At 47.3% G+C, this 27,734-nt stretch overlaps 1 protein-coding gene across 1 annotated transcript in view; it reads left to right on the top strand.

Annotated features, from left to right (window-relative positions):
• Nucleotides 1-27,734, top strand: part of LOC309381023 (SCO-spondin-like) — a 166,556-nt gene that overhangs the window by 133,098 nt on the left and 5,724 nt on the right. Inside the window, exons 92-110 of the mRNA XM_081931321.1 lie at nt 1,020-1,196; nt 1,775-1,930; nt 8,981-9,111; nt 9,239-9,363; nt 10,345-10,391; nt 11,718-11,978; nt 13,622-13,783; nt 15,467-15,583; nt 16,177-16,315; nt 17,789-17,991; nt 19,370-19,534; nt 20,120-20,247; nt 21,414-21,565; nt 23,080-23,126; nt 23,607-23,771; nt 24,343-24,551; nt 25,133-25,228; nt 26,428-26,488; nt 27,305-27,438. Of these exons, the coding sequence (XP_081787447.1) occupies nt 1,020-1,196; nt 1,775-1,930; nt 8,981-9,111; nt 9,239-9,363; nt 10,345-10,391; nt 11,718-11,978; nt 13,622-13,783; nt 15,467-15,583; nt 16,177-16,315; nt 17,789-17,991; nt 19,370-19,534; nt 20,120-20,247; nt 21,414-21,565; nt 23,080-23,126; nt 23,607-23,771; nt 24,343-24,551; nt 25,133-25,228; nt 26,428-26,488; nt 27,305-27,438 (2,675 nt within the window). The remainder of the gene's footprint in view (nt 1-1,019; nt 1,197-1,774; nt 1,931-8,980; nt 9,112-9,238; nt 9,364-10,344; nt 10,392-11,717; nt 11,979-13,621; nt 13,784-15,466; nt 15,584-16,176; nt 16,316-17,788; nt 17,992-19,369; nt 19,535-20,119; nt 20,248-21,413; nt 21,566-23,079; nt 23,127-23,606; nt 23,772-24,342; nt 24,552-25,132; nt 25,229-26,427; nt 26,489-27,304; nt 27,439-27,734) is intronic.

The following is a 27,734-nucleotide window of genomic DNA, read 5'->3' as shown; positions in this document are numbered from 1 at the left end:
ACAGACGCAGACGCGGTTTCTGTCTCTCCAGCTTCCAGCATCCAGTTTTCAGCTCACACACACAATGACCACAGCTATTGCTCTTCTGCCGTTCCATCTAAGTTCCCACGGCAATTTCCCCCCCTGTTCCACCCTCTGTTCCAAATGCTTCATTGCGCTTGGAGGCTAAACCTCCTGTCTGTTGAATTACAGATTTGGCATAGGACTTTTAATTATTGGCTTCGCCTAAATTTAAACCCCGCTGGTCCATCGCAAGATTGTCCTGGGAGCACTTGCACTAAAGTTGTCAACCAAAAGCTTTACTTTTCTGGTTTATCGCCACAACCGTTACTAACACTGGGCTCCAGTGAGGCAAATAATTGAATTGGACAGCGCCTATATGATATCAAGCGACAGAATAATCTGGCCACAATAAGGAAATTTTGTCCATGGTATGATTGTTTTCCACCTAGTCATTTTGGCACCCTCTTTGCAAAATTTAACAATTCCAAAATACAGGCACTTCCGCAAAGTTGAATATACTGCCTTGGGTTGTACTTGAGGGTCGATTTCAAACAATTGGACTTGAAAAACGGTTATGTCCCTGTGGAGATTGCAGTATTGAGTCAGTGGCTGATGTGTTTCTGGCTTGTGGTCTATAAAGATTTGAGGAGTGAAGTTATTACCCCTCTTTTATTTTCCATGCCGGGTCGCTCAACCACTGCTACTGTGTCTCACCCCCCCCCCCAAGGATCAAGATGATCAGGTGACAGCAAAAACTGCAAGGTTTTTAGCGGGCGCAAATAGAATAAGATCTGTTATTCCCCTTTTCCCAGCTGCATAGAAATGTTGACCTATCGGCAGCAACATTATCCGCAATTTCTATTTTAAAACACGGCCCCTCCAGATTCAGGAGCTCTGGGGATGGGGTAAAAAGAGCAAAACATTCAGGGAGTCCTGCCACATTTAGCCTAATCTCCATTTTTTTAAAAAAAGACCACGAGATCAGAATGTCCACACAGTGTGCTCCTTCCACGCAGGGGACGAGCTGTGCCATTGGTCCTCCTGGAGTCTGTGTTCGAGATCTTGCGGAACGGGCTTGGCCACGCGGGTGGGGACGTGTCCTTGCCCGAGCTCTGAGGAGGCGGCTGCGGGAGCCTTTTGCAAAGATGGGCACCGCCAGGACGTGGAGGCTTGCTACCTCGGGGCTTGCCAAGGTGAGAAGGGGTCAGATTACCTATGACTGTGCTTACTCTTTTTCCTTTCTCCTTCTGTGATGGAACTCCTGTTTGGGGACTTCCCTGGCTTTTTTCTGGCCCTCGAGGTTTTCTGCTTGGTGATCTGGGAACCTTGGATATAACTCTGCTATTGGTTGTGGTCTCCCATATAGGCATGATGACTCATGACTTCTGTGTGGTTGGTTGATTCGTTAGAGTTAGCTGAAGTTGAGTGGGAGAGAGTTAAGATCTGTGTCTGTATCTTGTATATAGTAACTTGTGAGTCTGCTGTAAATAGTAAACCTCTAAGTAACCGAGTTACTAGTGAGCAGCATTTTGTTCCTGGTCACCCTGTCAGCTTGCAACCTGATACTTCCAGAAAGTCGGCGTATATTCTGCAATATTCAACACATTCACCAGAGGTTGGACGGCCATCTGTCAGGGATGCTTTCACTGCGATTCCCACATTGCAGCGGGTTGGACTAGCTGATCCTGGGGATCCCTTCCAGGTGTACGGTTCTATGATCTCAGGCTGGCACACTTTGCAAACTGCTCTGACCCTCCTCTCCCCCCCCCAGAGTGCCCCTGGAGTCCCTGGACGAAGTGGACCAGGTGTTCGTGCAGCTTCCTGGTGCAGCAGCGATACCGGAACCAGCGGGGCTCGGGGGGCGACGGACAGCCCTGTGTGGGGCTGGACGGCCAGTTCCGTATGTGCGACTATTCCCAGTGCTCAGGTGAGCAGTCACAGTTTCTTGTGGCCGTGAGTTCCGTACTGTAATGAGGTCTTTAAAAAAACAAACCCTTATTACCATTGCTAACAACCCAAAACTGGTAATAGGGTATTGCTTTATCCCATATACAAAGCAAACTAGCCAGGCAAAAATGTTTCTTTTTAACCTTTTAAAATGTATTGTGTTTTTTTGTTGGGGGGCTATTGGGTTGTTGTTTTTATTTTTATTATGTATTTTGCGGTTTTATATCTTGGTTTTCTTCTGTGGACTGCCCTGAGACCCCCCCTGGTATGGGGCGTATTATAAAGTCAATAAATAATAATAATAAACAATAGCAAACAAACTTTGAAGAGCTGGTATGACTGGCTCATCAGTTTTGTCAGCTTAATTAAACTTGGTTTAATTGGATTTTGAATTCAGGCGCAATCAATTGTGGCGGTTTTTAATTTTATGGTGTCCTTATCTTCCTTAGTGGATCGTGCAAACCACTATTCTGAATAATGCTTTTTTAGGGTAGAGGGGCACTGGGGGTGAGTTTACGGAGCCGGGGGCGGGGGACCAAAAAAATTTGGGATGCACTGCATTAAACCCTGAAAATCTGTTTCCTGTCCATGTTGACAATAGTGAGCTAGACGGATCAATATGATCTGTACAGGCAGCTTCCTCGATTCCTACATTTAAGAGCACTTCCACTTTTCAGAAACAAACTATGTGTGCTAAATACTGAGATAAAGGATCCTACTCCGGTTAAAATTGCTAGAAGGGCAGGAGTAGAATGTACCCCCCTAGAGAGCAACTTCCACCAGGGAGAGGGGAGCTTATTTGAATGGCCCTGCCCACCGAGGAGCAACGCACACAATGTTCTGCTGAAGGAGAATACAGTGGTATCTTGGTTCTCAAACTTCATCCGTTCCGGAAGTCCGTTCCAAAACCAAAGCGTTCCAAAACCAAGTCACAGAAAGTAATGTAAAGTGGATTAATCCATTCCAGACTTTAAAAAACAACCCCCAAAACAGCAATTTCACATGAATTTTACTATCTAACAAAACCATTGATCCATAAAAGGAAAGCAATAATCAGCATGCTGTATAATAAATAAGACAGTATTGTAGATGATCAAAGTTAAAATTGCATTTTCTTCTTACCTGCACTGATTATAAACTTAGTTTGGATGGGGGGCTTTTATCCATTTCCACAGTCACACAATCAATCAGTAGCTCTGGGCGGCTTCCAGCAGAATATTAAAAGACAATGATTCATCCAGGATTAAAAGCTTCCCTAAACAGGGCTGCCTTCAGTTGTTTTCCAAAAGTCAGATAATTGTTTATTTCCTTGACATCTGATGGGAGGGCATTCCACAGGGCGGGCGCCACCACCGAGAAGGCCCTCCGCCTGCAATATTCGTTGTTCCCCAGGGATTTCCCCCACCTGGTCGTGATAGGATGGAGGGGTTTCCTGGTCTCCCCCCTCACCCCCCCAGCACCCCGGGAGCAGCCTGTCTCCTTGCTCGGTTGAGGACCCCAGCGTCACCCGCCTCCCCACCGCCGGCTTTTCCCAGAGTCTTTAACACCATCAGTAACATCTAGACCATGGGAGCGTTTCTGCCCTGTTTTAGAGTTTGTTTAAAATCTAAAACAGCTTATTCTGTATTCCTTTCTTTGAATTTGTGCTATTTAGGTTTTCTAAACCTTTTAACCTTTTTGTAAAGGCAACACTAGAATTTTCAGAGCTGAGTCCTCAACTCTTTATTACTGTGCTTGGCTACCTCTAAGTTGGGCTCTCTCTAAAACTTTCCATTTAGGTCTTCAAACCTTTTTTATAAATTCAGTATTAGAAATTGTACCTTTGAGTTCTTAACCCTTTATTGCTGTGTTTTGCTTCCCCTAGGTCGAGCTAGGATTATAATACTTCATAATTTTGGGGAGTTTACCCCCTTCCTGTGAATTTTGGTCATTTAAGGTTTATGATTTTTCTATTTCCTTCTGAGGAAACTGAATAGTTCAGTGAAATGAGGTTTGTAGCCAGCATCCTGTTAAGGCTTTATTCAATTTGAAGTTTTTCTATTTTTTCCCTTAAACTCTTTGATTTGTATTATTTAAGTGGGTCTGTGTACTGGTCCAGTAAACGCTTCCGCTGCGCAACCAGCAACAGTTCTCTTTGCAGAGCATTAATTAAGTCCAGTGCAGAGATTCTTGTTGCAGTACAAGCTTCAGAGTCTCAGCAGCAAAGAAATAACGACACAGGGAAGCCTGTCTTTCCAAAGACAGGTTTATTGCAGAAAGATAACAGGAACACCTCCGGAGCTTTCAGACATTTTTGCTTCACGCCCCGGCAGGCAGAGAAAACAAACACTCTTTATATACTGAGCAACTTAACAACTTAACGAGCTTGACTACTTAAAGTCACATGACATTGCTAACTTGCCAGCGTCTTAGGTTTCACACCCTAACACCCCCTCTCGCTGGCAATACAAAAACAAAATTACTTCAGACCCATTTCCATTGGTGTTCTAACACCTGCACACTCCGTCATGCAAAACTTTTTCAACATTTGCAATATCTTGCCTTTTTGATTCAGTAGAAAACTGCCATTTTTGGTCCTATCTATCTGAACACCAAGATAGACCTTCACATCACCAAGATTCTTAACTTTGAAGTGTTTATTTAACTCTTTGGCTAGTTTTTTTACTTGTTCTTGTGTCTTTGAAGTATAAATCAGGTCATCTACATAAACAAGCAAAGATTCTTGAGCATCTCCTGAACCTCTGAAATATAAGCAATTGTCAGCCTTGCTCCTGCTAAAACCAATGCCTACCAAAACGTCATTCAAACACTCATTCCAATTATGAGCAGATTGCTTGAGTCCATAAATAGATTTATGTAGTTTCCATACCTGATTTGATTTACCAACTTTCAATCCTGGCGGTAGCTCCATATAGAGCTCTTCAGCCAAGTCTGAATGAAGATAAGCTGTAGAGACATCAAATTGATTCACTTTGAACCCTTTCTGAGCAGCAACTGCTAATAGTGCCCGTAGGGTTTCACTCCTTGAAGTGGGTGCATAGACTTCGGAATAATGTAACCCCTTTCTTTGCATAAAACCTCGAGCTACAAGCCTTGCTTTGTACTCTGGTTTCCCCATCGCTGTTGTCTTTATCCTGTACACCCACCTACAACTTACTGCCTTGGTACCTTCTGGCAGTTTGGTGATGGAAAACACACCCAGTTCTTTCATAGAATTCAACTCTTTTTGCATGGCCTCACGCCACCTACTGGCCTCCTCCTGGGGTAATTGCTCAACCTCCTCAAAACTTTCAGGTTCGCAATTTGCCAAACCAGCCCAAACACTAATAGCTTGGTACCTTTCAGGAGGTATACCTTTGTTGGTACGCTTGGAACGCCTTAACAGTTCCTGCGATGTTCCTTCAGTTTCCCCCTCTGACCCAGAATCACTAGTCGTCACCTGTTTGTCACTAGTAGTTGAAGAACTTTCTGATTCTGACTTTACACTCTCTTGCTGTACAGGTGAACTTTTAGAGCTAGAAGATTCTGACTTTACAGGTCTCTCTTGCTGTACAGGTGAACTTTTAGAGCTAGAAGATTCTGACTTTACAGACTTGGGTGAACTAGACGATTTCTCACCCTCGTCCTCAGACTCAAATTCCTCAGCCTGTTCTGGAACTAATACCTGCCCTGGGGCCTGAGTTTCATTGTTACTGTTCACCACATCAAATAGTATGTCAGGATTTCCATGAATTTTATTCCAACCATCCTGTTCACAAAATTCCGCACTTCTGCTGATTGTGATTTTCGTTTGATTGCCTTCTACATTCACAAATCTCCAACCTTTTGTGTTTGCTTGATAACCACAGAAAACCATTTCTTTAGATCTAGGATCGCCTTTCCTACGTTGTGCCCTAGGCACCAGCACATAAGCACGACATCCAAAAACTCTTAGATGATCAATTTTTGGTTTTTCCCCAAATAGCATAAAGTAAGGAGTGTTGCCTACTGTGCTATTGTACACTCTGTTAAAAGTATAATTCGCATACAGTGCAGCCTCAGCCCAAAAACGCTGTGGAAGTCCAGAATCAAACAGCAAAGCAGCAATGGCTTCCTGTAATGTTCGAAATTTTCTTTCGGCAACTGCATTCTCCTGTGGTGAATAGGGATTGGTAAGTCTATGAACTATACCTTTCCTTTTTAACCACGTCTCCAGCGTGTGGTTCACATATTCCCCACCACGATCTGATTGTATTTTACGCACCCTGGTGTCAAATTTACATTCGACTTCTTCAATCCAATCCATCAGGATGGAAGCTGCTTGTGATTTTTCTTTCAGAAAGAAAACCCAACTAGCCCTTGAGAAATCATCCACCAAAATTTGCATAAATCTCGCACCTCCAAGCGATTTGACTGGCATAGGGCCACACACGTCTGTGTGCACAAGTTCAAAGGGTTTCTTGCTTACTCTATCAGATCTAGGATAGTTACATGTCTTAACCTTAGCATGTTTACAAGCACAACAATCCAGAAAATTTGGACAGGGTTTAATGTTACACTCCTCAGCTAAATCTGGCATCTTGCTTACATACTTAAAGCATATATGAGCTAACCTTCTGTGTAGTAGATGTGCACAACCTGTATGAGGAGCCTTATTTACACACTTAGCTTGCGCTTCACCTGTTGAACATCTACCTGCTGCTAACTGCTCTTCATCCAAAACAAAAAGCCCATCCTCACAGGGAATTTTAACTAGCTCCTTCCCCTGTATCAAAATGGTGCACACATCATTTTCAAACTCAACCTTAAAACCACTTTTTACCAGGCATGACACACTCAAAAGTCCATTCTTCATTCCTGGAAGAACAAAAACAGGAAGGTTAGTTTGCAGACAATTAACATAAATTGTGCCTTTAAGGTTCATTTCTCGTTTACTATTGTCTGCTATAGTCACAGTTTTTGCAACTGGCAATGTCTTGCAGTTCATCAAGCTGCCACTAGATGTCGCTGGAATTAAACTGTGACTTGCTCCACTGTCAATTATCCACTTCAAGGTTTGTTGGCTCCTTTTAGGACTCTGTTGTGCTGCCATTGCAGATAGTCCCTTATCAGCACCTGCTCCCCCTCTGGATCGTTGATTCTGGTAGTTCTCACGTCGTTTTCCCCTGTAGCTCCGGAAACTGACCTTGGACTGTTGAAATTCCTGTTGCTTTTCTGGACACTTTGCTATCAAATGAAACCTGCTGCCACATCGAAAACATGACTTGCTGGCCATAGCAGACACTTGTGAGGCTTCCTTACAGCTCTGCCTGCTAGTTCCCCCACGCTGGGAATTATCTGAACATCCAACCCTTGGGGTATTTGAATTATCAATACGTTTTCGATGATGTTGATATTCTTGCTCACACAATCTACCAGTCACATAATTCATATTCAGCTGGTCCTCTGGCAAAACTTGTAAAGTTAGTACTAAGTTTTCAAACCCTGCATGCAGGCTGCTAAGCAGAGTATAAACTTTAATATTTTCAGGAAAATTCACACCTAGAGATGACAGTCGGTTGAAGTACTCAGTCATCTGTGACGTGTGTTCAACCACACTATCCCCTGGCTTCAGTTTCAACTCATACAAAGCACGTATAATGTTCACCTTCTCTCCGGGCGTGACTCTATGGTGAATTCGCCTAAGAGCTTCCCAAATTTCAAATGCAGACCTTAAATTTTCCACATGAGGTAATTGGGAATCGTCTATCGATACCATCAACATGCATCTAGCTTTAGTGTCCATTTTATCATGTTCCCTGTTCTGAGCATGTGCAGCAGCCTGTTGCTCTGCTGTGGCATCTGCTGCAACAGCCACAAACGGCTTTCGCCTCTGGACATAGTCAGCCCACACTTCTGTGGCTTCCAACCAGACTTGAGCCCTCTTAGACCACTGCACGTAATTAGCAGAGTTCAACTTTGTAAAGGGAACCTGGAAATTTTCCACTGCCATTCTTGGGGTCTGCTGCTACTCCCTCTGTGTGCCCTTGCTTCTCTTTCCCCTTGGGATTTGTTTTACTCACTTTTCAGACGTCTCCAGCCTCCTCTGAAGCCTTTTAAACTTTTTCCCTCCGTCTCTTCACTAGCAACCTACCACCGTCTTCTGTTTTTATTAACAAAACAAAAACACAACGGGAGGTCAAGCTAGCCTTTTGCAGCTAATGAAGCTGTAAATCTTCACTTACGCAGCTCTCTCAACTTTCTGCAGCCTCTCAGTTCCTTTAAGAGCTGGATTTACGACCAAGCCGGTCTTCTCTCATCCGAAAGCTGCTTTCACTTTCTCTGCACACAATACAGCTGTAGAAACGTAGAAGGAGCCATAACCTAAGAGGGTCTGTGTACTGGTCCAGTAAACGCTTCCGCTGCGCAACCAGCAACAGTTCTCTTTGCAGAGCATTAATTAAGTCCAGTGCAGAGATTCTTGTTGCAGTACAAGCTTCAGAGTCTCAGCAGCAAAGAAATAACGACACAGGGAAGCCTGTCTTTCCAAAGACAGGTTTATTGCAGAAAGATAACAGGAACACCTCCGGAGCTTTCAGACATTTTTGCTTCACGCCCCGGCAGGCAGAGAAAACAAACACTCTTTATATACTGAGCAACTTAACAACTTAACGAGCTTGACTACTTAAAGTCACATGACATTGCTAACTTGCCAGCGTCTTAGGTTTCACACCCTAACATTATTGAGTTTATTTTCATAAGATAATATTCCCAGTCGATTACTTCTCGCTTCAGGGATTTTCACGGTACAGTGGTACCTCTAGATACAAATGGGATCCGTTCCGGAGCCCCGCTCATATCTAGAAGCAAACGTAACTAGTGATGGCACGTCTGTGCACGCGGGCGTCGCTTTTCGCCGCTTCTGCGCATGTGTGTGACTTCCAGGTTGCCACAGAGCGCAACTCGAACACGCTCAACCTGGAGCGCATTCAACCCGAGGTATGACTATATTTCATTTGTTTTGTGCAATTTCTCGGTTCCGCGACTGTCTTTTTTCTCCTGTTTCCCCCAGAGTCCAGCTGCGAGGCCCCCTTTGAGTTCCGGGAGTGCGGCTCGCCCTGCGACAGCCTCTGCTCCACCATGCGCCACCCAGAGCTGTGCAAGGACATCCCCCGCTGCCTCCCCGGCTGCTACTGCCCACAGGTGAGAGCTGCACCTGCTGTTCTGGGTTGGGTGGGAAAACCCATCACCTGCGGAACTCCCCGCTGCAGGATTTGGGCTCTCCTTCCGATCTGATTCTGGGTTCTCTCTCCCTCGCCCCCCCTTCAAGGGCCTGGTGGAACAGAATGGGGCCTGCGTCCCGCCCTCGCAGTGCGGCTGCCTCCACCTCAGCCAATCAGAAGGCCCCGTGTCCTTGGCAGCGGGAGACACTGTTTCGATTGGCTGCAAGGAGTGGTGAGTCGATGGCCGGGGAAAGGGCTTCACTCCCGGGGGTGGGCAGGAAAAGGGGAGGGGCCAAAAACGGGAGGCGGGACCTTTCGCGGCAGGCCAGCTTTCCCCAACTTGGCGCCCTGCAGATGTTTTGTACTATAACTCCCAGCACCCCCAGCCAGCAATGCAGAAATGGCGCCCTCGGTTCGTTATGAACGTGGAACAGACTCCCGTGGAAAGTGATGGACTCCTCTTCTTCTGAGCTTTTGAAGCAGAGCTTGTATGTGTGGCCATCTGTCAGGGATGCTTTAGTTGCGAATTGCAGGGGTATTATTCTTATTATTATTAACTTTATTGCATTTTTTAAAATTACATAGAAAGCATGAATTTAACATTACATCCAAATATTCAAAAAGAAAAAGAAAAAAATACAGAAAAAGTAAAAATACATATTTAAAAGATGGGAAAAAGAAAAAAGGGGGAGAAAATTGATATAAAAAACAAAAAAGAATTTGTCCAGTACACAAAATTTTACAATGGATACAAACAGTAATTTAAATATTCTATACGCCAGGTTCTCGGAAAGAAATACCTTTGTAATCCTTCTCTTCTTTCTTTCTTTACAGTCCCTTTCCTTCTGTTCCGGAAAACTAGTTTGAATCCCTGCTATATTAACTGACTTCCCTCTATCTCTTTGCGGCTTCGGCACTTCTCTTAAGTGACAAATATTCTGTATTCATTTATTAAAATCAGTTTTTCCCCATTATATCTGTGAGGTTAGTCCAAGCACAACCAAGTATTGTTTTTGGGACCATATTTTGTCAGGTGGTTTCTAAAGCAATCCTATTCCTTTTTTCTAACTTGTCGCCTGAGTGATCTCTTATGAGTTCTGTCATTTTGGCTAGTTCAAGGCACTCACACAACTTTAATTGTGGGGCGTTTGACTAGATGCCCTTTAGGGGTCCCTTCCAAACCTGTGATTAACCTGCGGCTTTCTCTTTGCAGTATCTGCCAGCAGGGGGAGCTGCAGTGCAGCAGCGAAGGGTGCCAAGGTGAGCACATTTCCCCAGGGAAGCTCCTCCCCTCACTGTCCCGGGGTAGACTGCGCCTGGCCAGGGAGTAACCATGCCAAAGCCATGTTGGGAATTGGAGAAGGCTGTCCTGAGAGGCAGAAATCTTCTCTCAAGTCTTTAGGACTCCAGTCCTTGTTGCCCCAGGTCTCCTCTAGGGTTTAAGAGTCCCCTTTCAATCGTGTGATGCATCAGCAAGGAAAAAAACTAACATCATGCAATTCTAGGCTGCATCAGCAGAAGTCTAGTTCCAGATCAAGGGGGAGTCATGTTGTTGTTGTTTAGTCGTTTAGTCGTGTCCGCCTCTTTGTGACCCCCTGGACCAGAGCACGCCAGGCACTCCTGTCTTCCACTGCCTCCCAAAGTTTGTTCAGACTCATGTTTGTAGCTTCGAGAACAGTGTCCCACCATCTCGTCCTCTGTCGTCCCCTTCTCCTTGTGCCCTCCATCTTTCCCAACATCAGGGTCTTTTCCAGGGAGTCTTCTCTTCTCCTGAGGTGGCCAAAGTCTTGGAGCCTCAGCTTCAGGATCTGTCCTTCCAGTGAGCACTCAGGGCTGATTTCCTTCAGAATGGAGAGGTTTGATCTTCTTGCAGTCCATGGGACTCTCCAGAGTCTCCTCCGGCACCATAATTCAAAAGCATTAATTCTTCGGCGATCAGCCTTCTTTATGGTCCAGCTCTCACTTCCATGCATCACTACTGGGAAAGCCATAGCTTGAACTATACGGACCTTTGTCGGCAAGGTGATGTCTCCGCTTTTTAAGATGCTGGGAAGTCATAGTCCTGATCTATTCTGCCTTGGTCAGACCACGCTTGGAATACGGTGTCCAGTTTTGGGCACCACAGTTTAAGAAGGATGTTGAAAAGCTGGAAGGTGGGCAGAGGAGGGCGACCAAGATGATCAAGGGTCTGGAAATCATGCCTGATGAGGAACAGTTGAAGGAGCTGGGGATGTTTATCCTGGAAATGAGGAGACTCACAGAAGATATGAGAGCCATCTTCAAATATCTCAAGGGCTGTCGCTTGGAAGATGGAGCAAGCTTGTTTTCTCCTACTCCAGAGGGTAGTACTCGAACCCATGACTTCAAGTTATAAGAAAGGAGATTGCGACTCAACATCAAGAGCTGTGTAATGGTCTCCCTCAGAAGGTGGTGGACTCTCCTTCCTTGGAGATTTTATAGCAGAGGTTGTGTGGCCATTTGTCAGTGATTCTTTAGCTGAGATTTCCTGAATTTCAGGGGGTTGGTCTAGATGACCCTTGGGGTCCCTTCCAACGCTACCATTCTCGGATTCCTTTCCCCCCTCAGGTCTGCTTCCAGTCAGCGCCTGGTCGGAGTGGACATCCTGCTCCTCTTGTCTGCCTTTCGTGGCCCTTGGCCCCAGCGTGGTCTCCACCCTCAGCTGGTCCCCTGCAGAAGGAGACCCCCAGCCTGCTCTGGTGTCCGTCCAGCATCGCTTCCGACTCTGCCTAGACCCTCAGACGGGCAGAAGGTGGACAGGGCTGGCCACCCTGTGCTCAGCCGAGCTGGATGAGGAACGCCTTTGCCCGGATCCTCACATTTGCGAAGGTTTTGTGCTTGTTTGTTTTTTTTAATCACTTGTAGTCAGTCAGTTTTATTCCACATAGCCAAAGGCTGCGGCGATGTACACAGAATCATTCAACAATTAAAAGAAAATATACTGGACTGATACTTAAAACATTTATATTATCGAGATATTACCTACTCTAAACAGAGCTATAAAAGTACCTTCGTATACAAGTTAAGACATTAAACAATAAAATAAGCTAAAATCATCACATGGCCACTAATATATTAACAAATTATGTTAATTAATACAGTGTGCAATTATATTCAGAGTTTGGTGATAAAGATAGAATATAGCTTGATGAGTCAAATAAATTCATCTCCTTTACAGTTGGTGGCTATCTTGGCTATATGATTTGCTCTAATTTTCCTAGCAGCAGTTGCAAAGAGTGCTACACGCCAGGTCACATACTTATCTGTGTCTGCGAGGAGATATAAAATCATGTCAGAGGGGTTCTGGCCAGGGGACCTTGTCGTTATAGGTGCTAAAAATCGTTCTCTTGCTTCATGACATAAGGGGCAGCGCAAGATATAATGCATAAGGTCTTCTACTTCAGGACATCCCCTAATGCAAAGACGTTCGTTTGTTGGGATGCCTCTGTGAATTCACTTGTACAAGATAACATACAAGAACAAAGAATTAAAAAAAACAGTTGCAACTGAATCAAAATGAAAATGAAGCGCACACACAAGAGAGTCGTTTCATTCACACACCCTTGAAGAAACATTTCTTATTAGTGTTGAGCGACATTTTTTAAAAAAGATTTGCTTTGTTCATAAAAGTCAGGATATTGCCTTGTGCCGTTCTCATAATAATTCCTAACGGCAGCATATCTCACAGGACGGGTTCAAACGGTATTATCATGAAAGTCATTGCAACTTTTTGACATCGGATCAGATTGTTGTTACTGACGTTTGACGTTTTATTATGTTTTCATGTGTGTCGGAGGCTGCCCAGAGTGACTGGGGCAATCCAGCCAGATGGGCGGGGTATAAATAATAAAAAGATTGTTTTTATTTTATTATTATGGATATAGAAAATAACACTCTGCTATGTCTAGCACCCTGAATCTAGGCAACACTGAGATGTGTTGGACCACAAATCCCATCAGCTGCACTGGCTGGGAGGAGTAAATAATATTATTTAATTAAACCCCACCTATCTGACTGAGTTTCCTCAACCACTCTGGGCGGCTCCCAACACAATAATAATAATAATAATAATAATAATAATAATAATAATAATAATGTGATAAACATCAAACATTAAAAACTTCCCCAGGCAGGACAGCCTTCAGATGTCTTCTAAAAGTCAGATAGTTGTTTATTTCCTTGACATCTGATGGGAGGGCGTTCCACAGGGCGGGTGCCACCTCCGAAAAGGCCCTCTGCCTGGTTCCCTGTGACCTCACTTCACCTCGGAGCTGGACCTCAGTGTCTGGGCTGAACGATGGGGGTGGAGACGCTCCTTCAGGTCCCCAAACGCCTGTCAGTAGAGAAATCTGCATTTTAATGGTCCTTAATGTGGGAGAGGGGTCCTTGGGGGGGGGGCAGCAGCGGAGGCAGCTGAGACAGTCCTCCTCTCCCCCAAGGCCGCTATCTGCAGCTCCTCCTCTCCCTTCCAGACTTCTGCCTGTGGAGTGTTTGGACCTCCTGGAGCCCCTGCCGTGCGCCCTGCAGTGGGGGCTTCCGCATACGCCAGCGCTATGCCCGTCACCCATCAGGAGAGACCCGCTGCCACGGGGCGTGGTCCCAGTCCGAGAGTTGCAACACGGCCGTCTGCCCAGGTACGTTCCCTCCAGCTGGGATGGGGGGGGGCAAATCGGAGGAAACTGCTGCCTTTGACCTAGTCAGTGTCAGGAGTTTGTCCTACTCTCGAGTAGGACCCTGTCAGAGACACATGCCTGACTGGCATGTTCCCTCCCTCCTCGTCAATCGTTCGGGAGCACACTTAGGGATCCGCAAAGTTTGCACAGTTTGCGTGACAGAGCTCAGCAGCTCAGCATTTTGGCTAATCTACTTTATTTACATATAAACACACACGGAGCACTGCAACATGGCTCCCTCTCTCTCTAGCATCAGACAGCAAAGAGAAAAAGAACAAAGGACAATAGTTTCACTTCACGGAACACAGGAACACAAACATCCTGTCTCCATTACTTCCCACTCTGCGGAGTCAAAACATACACCGTCATGTGAAAGACAACAATCCCACGACTGCAATCACGGAGCAGGAATTCTAACAGTCAGACCATTGGTCCATCTAGCCCAGTATTGTCTGCACTGACCGGCAGCAGCTCTCCAGGGCTTCAAGCAGAAGACCAGATCCTGCCCTTGTGTTTTGCCAACCCAGAAGGTGCCCTATTGTGGGAAACACAAAAGCAGGACTCAAGCATGAAAGCTCTTTCTCCTCCTTCGTTTTCCAGAAGCGTTGCTGCCTCCCAACCGCAGGGCCAGGGCTAGTAGCCATTGATCGTCTCCTCCTCCATGAATTTGTCTAACTGAGCAAAGTTCCTCTGTCATTTATCCAGGAATCTAGGCCTCAACACGCCTGGTGTGGACACAATCAGAAACGAATCTGAAACTCACTTATTTACCTACTTCATAAGATTCCCAGGCCACCTGGTTGTTTAGAAAGAAAAAACCCAAAGCGGGTTGCAAAAATATAACAACAGTAAGATCAGAAAACAGTAAGAACAGTAAGATCAGGAAAAAAATTACAATACTTTAAAACATGGGTAGGCAAACTAAGGCCCGGGGGCCGGATCCGGCCCAGTCGCCTTCTAAATCTGGCCCGCGGAAGGTCCGGGAATCAGCGTGTTTTTACATGAGTAGAATGTGTGTTTTTATTTAAAATGCATCTCTGGGTTATTTGTGGGGCATAGGAATACGTTCATAGTTTTTTTTCAAAATATAGTCTGGCCCCCCCACAAGGTCTGCGGGACAGTGAACCAGCCCCCTGCTGAAAAAGTTTGCTGACCCCTGCTTTAAAATATACAAAAAATGAAAAATACCAAGACTGATTAAATTCACACCAACTTTCTAAGCATCAAGTTTGGCCCGTCTAAACAATAACGTTTTCAGCAGGTGCTGCAAAGAGTACAGTGGTTCCTCAGTTTTTGAATGTCTCAGTTGACGAACGTTTCGGTTTTCGAATGCCATAAACCCGGAAGTAAATGCTTCGGTTTTTGAACACGCCTTGGAAGTCGAACGGCTTCTGCTGAATGTGTGTGTTATTTTTCTCAATTTTCTCAATTTAATTTGCAGACCGCCCTTTGCACCTTGGTTTTTGAACGTTTCAGAGCTTGAACAGTCTTCTGGAACGGATTACGTTCGGAAACCGAGGTCCCACTGTAGAGCAAAGGTGCCTGCTTGGTGTCAAGAGGCAGGGAGTTCCCAAGTCTAAAAGATTCACTCAGAAGTGCCGCTTTCTCATGGTCCCGGGGGCTGTTCTTCCTCTCTTCCCCCAGGAGAGGAATGTGAAGATCGGGGCAAAGTCCGGGCCCCATCCTGTGCCAACGGCTGCCCTCGCACCTGCGCAGACCTCTGGGAGCATGTGGAGTGTCTGCATGGGGACTGCAAGCAAGGTAACGCCCCTTCTTCTCCCCCCCCCCAACCGCCAGCCCTGCCCAGTCCTGGATTTCGTCTCACACTGGTTCCCTCCTTGTTGCCTCTTCTGAAAGGGGAATATATTTTCATTCCGGCAGGTTTTTCATGGAACTGTAGAGATGGACGGGACCAAGAGGGTCACGTACTCCAACCCCCCATCTAGTCCGACCCATTGCAATGCAGGAATCTTTTGCCCAATGTGGGGGTCGAACCCTCAAACCTTGAGATTGAGCACCACATGCTCTACCAATTGAGCTATCCCAGGCTCTCTCTTTGTGTGTCTGCTTGGGTTTTTTAATAATAATATTATTATTCATCCCAAAGTCCATATTCTTGCTAGAGCCACATTCCCAGCTTCTTGTGGCCATGAGTTCCATAGAGCAACTGTGAGATACATGAAGAAGTGGGAGGTACCTTTTGTGTTTTCGAATTCCCTCTGTTCACGGCCTCATCCATGCCCTTCGTGTCCGAACCCAAACTGCCCTCCTCCAAAGGGGCAGAAGAAACTCCCCTCTCTTGCCCGTCCAGTTCCTCATCCTCCTCTCCCTCCCTCCCTCCCCTCCGCACCCAGGATGCCGGTGTCCTGACGGACAGCTCCTCCAGGACGGGGTCTGCGTTCCGATCCCGGCTTGCCGCTGTGGACTCCCCACGGCCAACATCACCCTGGAGGTCATGCCAGGCCAGACGGTGGAGCTGGATTGCCACAACTGGTAAGGGGTCAAATGGGGGGGGAGGGGTCACATTCCCTGGCAAGGAAACCTTGGAGAATTTAACTTCTTAAATGTTCTAATTTAAATCAAGTCGCAAACTCCCCCCCCCAATTTTACCTTCCATTTTACAAATATTTTAACAAAGAAAATATTTGCATAGCCAAGCATATCTTCAAATCAACTCCTGTCCCCACTTTCCGTGATTATATCTTTTACCACTGCGTATCCAGTTCAAACCTGTTTACTAATTTTTCCTTTTATATTCCATTTAACTTATTTTCTGCCACACGTTTTTACGTCAACCCTGATACGGAAGGGGGGGCATGTCTTCTTCACCTTCTTCTTCGCTACAATATATCAATTTATTTCCAATTGTCAATGTCAAAAGGGACTAAAATCTATAAAATTCATAGAAAATCAATGTGCCAATTTGCTCAATTTCTCTAGGACTCCATCACGCCTCCCCTGTCTTCCAAAATCCCTCAAGCAAGGTGTTAAGACCCTAATCCTGTCAAATCGCTCTGATCAGCCTTTCCTCCAGGCAATGTCAGGTGGCAGACTATGCATATTTGGGACCATTGTCTTCTCATCCCCCGTACTCAGGAAGTGTTTTCTGTGCATATCTCCAGCTCTGCATATTCCCCCTCCCTCCTCCATATGTTAATCCTGTGTAACCAACCTCTCCTTAATGTATTCATGATGTAATCTGTGTAACCCAACCTTTCCTTAATGTATTAATGTATTCGTGATGTAACTGGGATGTATTTTTGCACTGTATTCTGGGGCATGGAGGGAAGTTTCAAAAGTTCATGTCACCCCTTTCTCGCGGTTCAATCTCGCCTTGAACCTGTTGCGCAATAAACTTGGATCTTCTGCTGCTTGCTCCTGTCTCCGGCTGAGCTCATTTTCCTCCGCAGGGACCCACGGACTTAGTCCGATGAGCTGGGTGGCAGAGCAGCCTCGCACCCAGATTTTAGCCGTAACAACCCTGCTAACGATTTAAGTTGTTTACGATAATTCTTCAAATAGTCCACAAATTTTCCCCACGCTGTAAGGAAAAGTCTCTCTCCTTGGTTTCTGGAGGAGTCGAGAGGGCAATGTTGTGGAAGAGGTTTTTCTAGGATCCAAGTGGAACTGCTGTTCTCCCTTGCCTTTCCGGCTGCTGGGCTTTGTGACTGTGATCTTGTTCCATGCGCTTACGGCACAGAAACATTCTCGTTGTTTTGTGTGTTACCACTCTTGCCCTTGTGCTTTTCGCCACGAAATGCTCTTGCGGTGCCTGAATTTGAACTGCCTTTCTGTTTCCGGAGCTGCTTTGAGCTTGGTCTTCGTCTGAGAAAGTGGTGTGCAAGCGAAACGATGGCTGGATGATGGACGGGCGCTTGCGCAGTGAGGCAATCTCGCCGGTCAGCCGGTCCCAAGGTGCTCAGATCCTAGTAATTTGGGATTCCCGTCTCTTCCTTCCCTCTGTAGCACCTGTGCCAATGGCACCTTCTTGTGTCCGGAGAAGGAGTGCCCGTCCTACGGGGAATGGTCTGCATGGAGCCCCTGTTCTGCCAGCTGCGGTGGGGGCAGCACCCTGCGGCACCGGCAGTGCCACGAGAGTCCTGCGGGAGCCCCCTGTGCCGCTGATGCCATGGAGGAAGCAGCCCAGTGCAGCCCCGAGCCCTGCAAGGGTGAGTCTGCCAGCCGCCTGGCATCAGGGCAAGCGGGTGCCCCTCACTCCTGGGCCCTGCCAACACAGCCAACTCTCTCTCTCTAATTATTTTTTATTATTTTTTCATTAATAACAATCCAGTGGAGACCCATTAATACAATACCAAATCATGCCAAATCACAATACAATCAAAAAGCCAGTTAATCAGTTCCGAATTCAATGTTTTTGGGTGATTTCCCATATTCCGGTTATCTGGAGTTGATGTTAATCCTTGGTCCTGCTCCGGTTCTCTTAATTAGTCCGAACTCCACAATTCCGATCTTAATCCTTTGTTTTAGCAGCCGCTGGTGTGATGACTTCTGTTTGTATTTAATAAATCCATATCCATTAATTTGCAGAGGGAATTTATATCCTAACACAGCCAACTCTCATCCAGGGAACAGCAGTTTTTTGGTCCGTCCCCCCCCCCCCCCCGTTGTGAGTTGTGATGCTTTGTGATTTGCAACCCTTATCTCCTCTGGGGAGACGGGCAGGATCAAAATAAGAAGCCTTATTAACGAGTTGTATCTCATGCTCATTGTACTCAGAGTAGACCCACTGAAAGTGAGGGACGTGTCACTTTGTAGTAGGTGATAGAGTACTTTTATGGTGTTACACAGTCTTGTGTGTCTTTATATATACATTTATTTATGTATATATTTACTTTAGCATTATTATTCCACTCACTATGTTGATTAAATATAATACACACACACACATCTTAGAATATAAATGATATATCAATATAATTTATAGTGCAATTAAAATTTTCTGGTTTGATTTTGTATTGATTGTAATACTGTCAGTGGCGTAGCGTGGGGGGTGCAGGGGGGGCCGGGCGCAACATCTGGGGGTTAGGGTTAGGGGGCGCAAATCCACGGGTTAGGGAGTGCAAATTACTTGCCTTGCCCCGGGTGCTGACAACCCACGCTACGCCACTGAATACTGTGAGGGCTGATACAGCCTTTGCGTGGCCCCCAGCTTTTGAATCTCCCCCCGCCTCTGGTTCTACCAGCTGGAGCAGGGGCAGGCAACCTAAGGCCCAGGGGCTGGATGCGGCCCAATCGCCTTCTAAATCGGGCCCGTGGACAGTCCAGGAATCAGCGTGTTTTTACATGAGCAGAATGTGTGCTTTGACTTAAAATGCATCTCTGGGTTTGTGGGGCATAGGAATTCCTTCACTCCCCCCCAAAAAAATTATATACTCCGGCCCCCACAAGGTCTGAGGGACAGTGGACTGGCCCCCTGCTGAAAAGGTTGCTGAGCCCTGAGCCGGAGCATCCCTCCCTGAGCACAGGCCGGCAGGCGCAGGAGGGAGATTCCAGCGCTGCCATTGATACCCCCCTTTCCTTCTGCAGCCGCCTGCCTGCTGAGCGAGTGGTCGGCCTGGAGCCCTTGCAGCGCCACCTGCGGAGGAGGCGAGTCCGAGAGGAACCGCAGCCTCCTCTCCCCACCGCCGGGGGAGCCCTGCGCCGACCCCCTCCTGCAGCACCACGCCTGCAACACGCAGAACTGCACGCCAGGTGAGCCCCCCAAAAAGCCGCCCAATGGCAGAGCCAGCTCAGTGGCAGCCAGGGACCAAAGACTCCCAGTTTATCCTTGCATTTATACCCCACCAAGGAGCTCAAGGTTATCCCACCTCCTCATTTCATCCCAAGAACAACAACCCTGCAAGGCAGGCCAGGCAGATAATAATAATAATAATAATAATAATAATAATAATAATAATAATAATAATAATAATAATAATAATAATAATAATTAATATATACCCCGCCTGTCTGGTTGAGTTTCCCCAGCCACTCTGGGCGGCTGAGAAGTAAACAAAATAGCGGTCAACTGCAAAGGGGATTCAGATATTTAATTTGGCACATCTTACCTGAGAATCTTCTGCTATTCTGTTCTATTGAATGCAACAAATTATGCATCTCTAGGTTATTTGTGGGACATAGGAATTCATTCATTTCCCCCCCAAAAATATAGTCTGTCCCCCCACAAGGTCTGAGGGGCAGTGGATCAGCCCCCTGCTGAAAAAGTTTGCTGACCCCCTGCTCTAACCACTATGCAACGCTGCCTTTTACATCGTTCCTCCTCCCTCTCTATGCCAGAATGCCCAGGATACCAAGTCTACAGCGACTGTGCCAATGCCTGCCCGCGGTCCTGCTCCGACCTGCGCCCTCACACCCAGTGCCTCCGTGAGGAATGCCGGCCGGGCTGCGCTTGCCCCTCCGGACAGGTGAGTGAGCTCAGAGCACCCAAAGCTGCCCTGTCTGTCTGCCTAGGCTGGTGTTGCCTGCACTGGCTGACAGCCACTCTGTAGGGTTTGGGGCAGGGGTCTTTCTGGAACTGCCATCGAGGGTTGAGCCCAGGAACTTCTGCCATGCCAAGCGGATGTTCTGCCACTGAGCTGCAACCCTGCCCTCGAGACACACAAAACGGCAATAATGTTAATTCAATATTACCTGTGTCGGAGAAATGGTTGTTACAATGATTGGACTCAGCTGAGATGGAAAAGTTTTAGTAATTATAGGGGCAGAACTGCCTAAATTGTGTAGAATTATATAGGAACACTGTAATATGCTCAAACTGCCCCAGTGAGCATCAAAAAACGAGCATGGGAAATAATATATAATGAATTAAAAAGGATGCTCAAAATAACTTTTATTTTTTTTAAAAAAACCCAGAAGCTATTCTTTTGGGAATTATAGGGACAGAACTACCTAAATTATATAGAAATTTATTTATGTCTGCTACTACAGCGGCAAGAATGTTTCTTGCCCAAAAATGGAAAGAAGCAGAAGTCCCAGGAAAGGAAGAATGGATGCAAAAAAACCTTAAGAAATATACAGAAATGGCAAAACTTAACCAGAAGAATAAGAAATCAAGATAACAAACTATTTATAAAAGAATGGAGATGGTTTATGGATTGTTTACAGATAAATTGTCAACAGATAAAAACATTAGCAGGATTATTGTAATAACCTGCAGTTTCGTAAGAGTATATATTTACAGTAGGTAATTAAATGAGCACGTTAAGTGAACTTGGATATGCAGAAGATATTAAAAAATAAATGGAAGGAACCGCAGAAAGAGGGTGAAGGAAGCCGAATTTTGGGATGTCAGATTGATTGTAAAACTAATGAAATGTATAAATTTGAAAAGTTTTTTTTAAAAAAAGATGGCAAAGTTGACGTTCACCCCTTTGTGCATTAACGAGCCCTAAACTTGCAATCTGACTGCGATTTCCGGTACTTATGAGCCAAGAGCCCCTTCCCAGGAGCACATCTGTGCCCGGCCCAGTCTCTTCTGTGCCCGGCCCAGCCAGCTGCAAAGCAAGAAGGGGGGGTTCCCTTTCCCCACGGCAGCACACCTGCTGACGCTGAGCCTCCTCTGGGCCCACAGGTGCTGCAGAACGGGGGCTGCGTCCCCCCAGAAGGATGCCGCTGCCAGCTGGGCTCGGTGCCCACCATGCCCTGGGCTGCCAACATTTCCGAAGAGGAACGGAGACAGGAGCATCCGCCGGGCAGCATCATTCGCCACGAGTGCAACAGCTGGTGAGCCTGGGCTGGGTGGGGGGCAGGATCCCTGAAACAGTCACTTTGGGGGGCAAAAGAGAAAACCGGACGACGCTGCCCATTGCAGCACAGAAGCTTTTTAAATATATATATATATTCGTTTTCCTTTTTCATTCATTACATGCAACTCATATCCATAACGTTTTCTATACATTCCTCCCTCCCTCCCCTTCTGGGCTTCCCCCAACTTTCCTTTCTGGTTTGTTTCTCCTTTCATCCACTTTGCTATTTCCGAAAAGGAAACAATACCAGTAACATATTTATACAACAACATCAAACCTTAAAACATAAAAATAAAATACACCATCCTGTTTCTCTATCTTCCACACATTTTCTAATGCTAATGGTGTGAATGTTTATTTAAATCCTGCCATCAAGTCTATAGACTTTCTTTGTTTCCACAAGTATAATAGAAATGGTTCCCATTCTTTTTCAAAGTCGCTGTTGTCTTTTTCTCCTAGTCTCTTTGAGCCAGGACTCCTGGGTCCTGTTCCAGCTGCGGAAATTGTAGGGCAGGGTGTTCTTGACTTAGAGCAGGCGACGCCGTCCACGCCTCTCCCCATCCACCCACCCTGGGCTGCAGGAGGAATCACAGAATCGTAGACTCAGAAGGGATCCCCCAAAGGTTCTCTAGTCCACCCCCTGCGATGCAGGAATCACAGCGGGAGAATCCCTGGCAGGTGGCCGTCCGACTTCTGCTTTAAAATATCCAAGGAAGGAGAGTGCGCCATCTTCAGAGGTGGTTCGCTCCACTGTCGAATAGCCCCCACCGCCAGAAAGTTCTTCCCACGGCTCAGTTGAAATCTCATTTATTGTCCTTTGACTCCGTTGGTTTGGGCTGCCCCTCCTGGAGCAGCGAAAAGCAAGCTTGCTCCATATTTTGTGTGACAACCTTTGAGATTTGAGGGCCTCTTTGATATCCTGCCTCTCCCATAAGCCGTTCAGGACGGCGTGTGTGTGTGTGTGTGTGTGTGTGTGTGTGTGTGTGTGTTTCTCCTGCTCCTGCATTTGAGCATCACAACAGCCCTGCAAAGTAATAATAAATAATAAATCTTTATTTATACCCCTCTCTTTCCTGGTTCAGAAAACGGGGCTCAGGGCGGCTAACAACAACACTTAATTGGTGCAATAAAAAAACAACATAAAATACAGTATAAAACGTGAATAACAATAAATTCAGAATTCAAAAATCAATTTAGGGGGGAAATCCATCCAATAAACATTAGATGATCACCAGGGCTAGCTGCCTAAATTAGTCCTATTTGGGCCAGCAAGGAGACCAGGGGAGAATTAGCTGTGGGGTCCCAGAGCAGGTGATCTTCATAAAAAGGGGAGGGGGAGGGAAGGAAGTAGGCTACACAGAGAGAGGAAGACTGGTTGAAGGCCGCTCAGTGGAGATTTGAACTCGGGTCTCCTCCTGGCCAGCCCTGGGCTCTGGTAACCCGCCACACCTTCCTTGGCTGCCTTCTGACTCCTTTCGTTTCCCTCCGCAGCGTCTGCCAGAGAGGGGTCTTTACCTGCACCCAGGAGGACTGCGATGGTAAGAGCCTGCCAAGGGGCACAGACCCTCTCCAGGCAGAGATTGCCCCCTCCCTTTCTGCCCCCTGCAGCCCCATTGCCTTCAGCCCCATGGCACCGGGAAGGGGGCAAAAGGGGTCTGGGGTGCCTGTGTTTGGCTTGTGTTTTCCTGCCAACTTCCTGTTCTCAGCCCTGGGACCAGATGACCAACGCTTCCTCTGAGCCTGTGCAGAGTGCATTCCTCCCATCCCCGAACCCCAACCCAAGCCCTTCTCAAAAGCGAGAGCTCTGCCCTGAATTCTTGCATCCCACGCTTCAGGACTGAGCCGCAAGGGGGCAGGGGTGCCACACCCATATTTGCCCCCCTTCTGGGGCAATTACCTGGGCGCTTCTCTGCCCTCCCAGCCACCACTTGCCCCACACAGCACCGGGGCCCAATCCGACGCCCACCCAGGATGCCCTCTGCCAGCCACACTCCCTCACCCTCTCCCCCTTCTCGCAGTGCCCTGTGTCTGGTCAGAGTGGGCCCCTTGGTCACCCTGCTCCGTGACGTGTGGCTCCGGACAACGGACGTCCCGGCGCCACCGCCGCCAGCTGCGCCTCTACGGCGGTGCCGAGTGCGAAGGACCCTCTGAGCGCTGGATGTCGTGTTCGCTCCCAGACTGCGGTGAGGCTCAGTGGTCTTCCTTTGCCCCTGCGGATCATTCTCCTGCCCCTGGGGAATCGGGGAGGAGCAGAAAACCACTCCTTTTGCATTTTAAAAGAAGCCTAGCTAAATGGAAATTCCCGAAATAGAAGCGCGGCCGAACCAGAAGTGATAAAGGGCCTGGAAACCGAGCCTTGTGAGGAACAGTCGATGAAGCTGGGCGGTGCTGGTGGGAGTTTGATAATAATAATTTTATTATTTGTAACCCAGCCACTCTGGGAGGCTCCCAACAGGATATTAAAAACACAGTCAAATTCCTTAAGAACTTCCCTAAACAGGGCGGCCTTCATATGTCTTCTAAAAGTCAGATAGTTGTTTATTTCCTTGACATCTGATGGGCAGGGGCCACCACCGAGAAGGCCCTCTGTCTGGTTCCCTGTAACTTCGCTTCTTGCAGTGAGGGAACCAGCAGAAGACCCTCGGAGCTGGACCTCAGTGTCTGGGATGGACGATAGGGGTGGAGAGGCTCCCTCAGGTATACTGGCACCTGGTTGGCAAAGGCTACTCTGACTGGTATCCCTCCTCCCCACAGCCTGCCCTGACGGCGAGCTCTGGCTCAGGACCGATTCCCCCGCCCCCTGCGAGCGAGGCTGCCACCAGGTCTACGAGGATCCCCCGCAGAACTGCACCCCAAGATCTGGGCAGGGTTGTGTGTGCCAGCTGGGGCACTACCGGAACAAGAGCGGGCACTGTGTCCTGGCCGCTCACTGCGAGTGTGAACATCGGGGCCAGATTTACGCGGTGAGTGTGAGCGGTGGCGGCATTTTGGATTGGAGGGGAGGGCAAAGGTATCTGGCTTTGGTGAGACTAAGTTTTGTGGCCTCAACCTGCTCATTCCACATTGGCGGGCACAAAGGACTAGATGACCCCTAGGGGTCTCTTGCAGCTCTAGAATTCTGCGACTTATTGCAGGACCTTCTCAGTGACTGCTCCAAACTTTGGAGCTCTCTCCCTAGAGAAGCCAGACTAGCTCCCTCCTTGTCCTTCCATTGAACAAAGATTATTTTATTCTGGCAGGCTAGTTTTTTCTTAAAGGAAGGCACTTTTAAATAGCACTGTACTGTTTTCATTACCTGTTTTTAATAGATTTGTTTATATCGTTTAAATTCTTTTAAATTACATTTTAACAGTCACCTTTTGTACGTCTGTAGCTTTTTGCATTTGACCTGTGCCATTTTAATTTGTGTGAGTCCCAATCTGGGGGAAAGGCAGGATAGAAATTGATATGTTAACGATGGCGATGATAATAAGAATGATTTCTAAACCGGTTGCACTCTGCAGGCCCTCTGACACCCTCTCTCCCCTTCTTTTCTCCTCCACAGGCTGGCACAGAATGGCAGGAGGGCTGCAAAACTTGTCATTGCCTGAACGGGAGGGCCGTGTGTGAGGCCACCTGCCCCCCCCTCACCTGCCTTGAGGTATTTGCACCTAAAGGGCCCCGTGCTGTTCAGGGCGGGTGGGGCGCTGTAGCATTCCCAAAACAAGGAAGGAGTGGACTCTGATTAATAAAATACACACAGAGGCTTGACCAGCAAGACTCTGGGAGGAGTGCGTATAATAATTTGTCTCTCCACCCCTTGGCCCAGGTCGTTTTATTCACAAAAGAACTTTTAACACAGGGTTTGTAAGAATCAATCAGATTTCCTCTGAGCATTTAAAAAAACAAACAAAAAAAATGTGTGGGACAAAGTCAGATCAGAATAAATTCTTTTAACTACAAAGAAACTATTTCCTACTTGAGCATGCGAATGTAGTTCAGAGTAAATAAAATAGCAATAAAAGGAGGAATGCATTCAGCAAAACCCCAGAGGTCCTAAACAGGAGAGGCAGGATGGCAGTATTTGCCATCTCCTTGTGAACTCTCTTCCTGGCCCTTAAGATCAATAATAATAATAATAATAATAATAATAATTCCACCGGGCGGGTGCCACTACTGAGAAGGTCCTCTGCCTGGTTCCCTGTAACTTGGCTTCTCGCAGGGAGGGAACCGCCAGAAGGCCCTCGGCGCTGGACCTCAGTGTCTGGGCAGAACGATGGGGGTGGAGACGCTCCTTCAGGTCTACTGGGCCTTTGAGGCCGTTTGGGGCTTTAAAAGTCAGCACCAACACTTTGAATTGTGCTCGGAAACGTACTGAGAGCCAATGTTGGTCTTTCAAGACTGTTGTTATATGGTCTTGACGGCCTATCTAAAAATTAAACTACATCAAAGTAACCTACTATCCTAGCCTACTAACCTACTATCTTTACGTACTGAGGGTGCCTGGTGAAGCAACTGGCCTGTGTTTCAGAATGCTTATACGTGCCTGTCAGGTGTAGAGAAAACAAATGGCAGAGATGGAGAGGCTTGTGGGATTTGATCAGAAACTAATGTAAATGAATCAAACCCAGTCAACGCAAACCAAGACACTTTGCACGTGCTCAGGCACCTGGGGTCTGCAGGGATTTGAAAGTGAGTACCCGAAGCTCAGCCCTGCGGGAGAGCTCAGTTGGCAGAGTGTGAGACTATTAATCTCAGGGTCGTGGGTTTGAGCCCCGCGTTGGGCAAAAAGGTTCCTGCGTCTCAGGGGGTTGGACTAGATGCCCTTTGGGGTCCCTTCTGTGATTCTTCTCTCCTCAGGGCGAAGTGAAAGTGCATGACTCCGAGAGCTGCTGCCCGCTGTGCAGGAAGGAGATGCCGGGTAGGTGGGCTTGCGAGGGGGGAGAGAGCCCCCAGAGGGTCCTTTCTAGGCTGTGCCTTTGGGGTCTTGGTTTCAGCCCTGGGCTAGGAGCCGGGTCCCACATATCAGGGCTTCTGCATCCAGGGTGGGCGGGCGAGGCAGGGCAGGGAATCCCCATTTGCAACAAAGCCATCTTTAATTGTGGCAGCCCCACTCTTCGGAACTCCCCGCCTATTGACATCAGGCAATTCTCTTTTCGGTGACTGCCGAAAACATTTTTTGTTCAGAGAACTCTACTCAGACCTGCGGACTGTTGTTGTGTGTTTTAATCTGGTTTTCCTTTTCTGCTGCTTTCATATCCCTCCCAACGTTCTAAACAGTTCCTTTTAACCGTTTTGCCGATAATCGTTTTATTCGTTCTGGAAACCACTTAAGGTTCTTTACTGTCACCTTTGGAACTCCTTGCCTCTTGACACAACAGGCAGGCGCCTTCCCTGTGCCCTTCGCAGAGCCTGCTGAAAACATTTGAGTCCAGACCAGCCCACCCTGACGTTTTGATTTTAGCTTCCCAAAAGCCTTAAATTGTTAGCTTTCCTTATTTATAATCTCATTGGTTTTTTTGTTTTTCTTCTTTTGCAAACCGTGGCGCGTAAATGTTTTGAACCAAACCAACCAACAGGAAACGGAAACCATTCCATCCGACGTGGGTCAGGGTTTGGGGGATTTTTGCTGGGCCCAAACTCCCCATCAGCCCCAGGCCTGGGCCTCTGAGACCCTCGCCTGGGGGTGCCCCCCTTGCCCGCTGGCCTTCCACATTGCCCTCCTCTTCCCCTGCAGAAGATCACCCTCAGCCCGACTGCCAGCACCACACAGAGCTCCGCAACATCACCAAGGGCAGCTGCTTCCTGGCCGGCGTGGAGGTGAGCTACTGCCGGGGGCGCTGCCCCTCCCACACCAACGTCATCCCCGAGGTAAGTGGGCACCAGGCTAAGGCACCCGAGGGGTGCTGCCCTCTCCAGAAGACCCCTCGGCGTCACCCAGTGGCCTCGCCACTCACACTCCGCGCAGTGTATTGCGGTTATCAATATTGCACAGGCGGTAGGGCTGCCATATGCCCAGGAAAACCAGGACATTTAGGGGGCCAAACATGCCCATCCGGGCGGGTTTTTACATTTTAAAGGAAACATCTGAGTTTTTTGGGGAAACCCAGCCAGATGGGCGGGGTATAAATAAATTGTTGTTGTTGTTGTTATAAATAAATTGTTGT

This window comes from Podarcis melisellensis, assembly GCF_964234715.1.
Source record: "Podarcis melisellensis genome assembly, chromosome: 12".
NCBI classification, from domain to species: Eukaryota; Metazoa; Chordata; class Lepidosauria; order Squamata; family Lacertidae; genus Podarcis; species Podarcis melisellensis.
The sequence above is the reverse complement of the archived record's forward strand: the minus strand, read 5'-3'. Positions and strand labels throughout refer to the sequence as shown.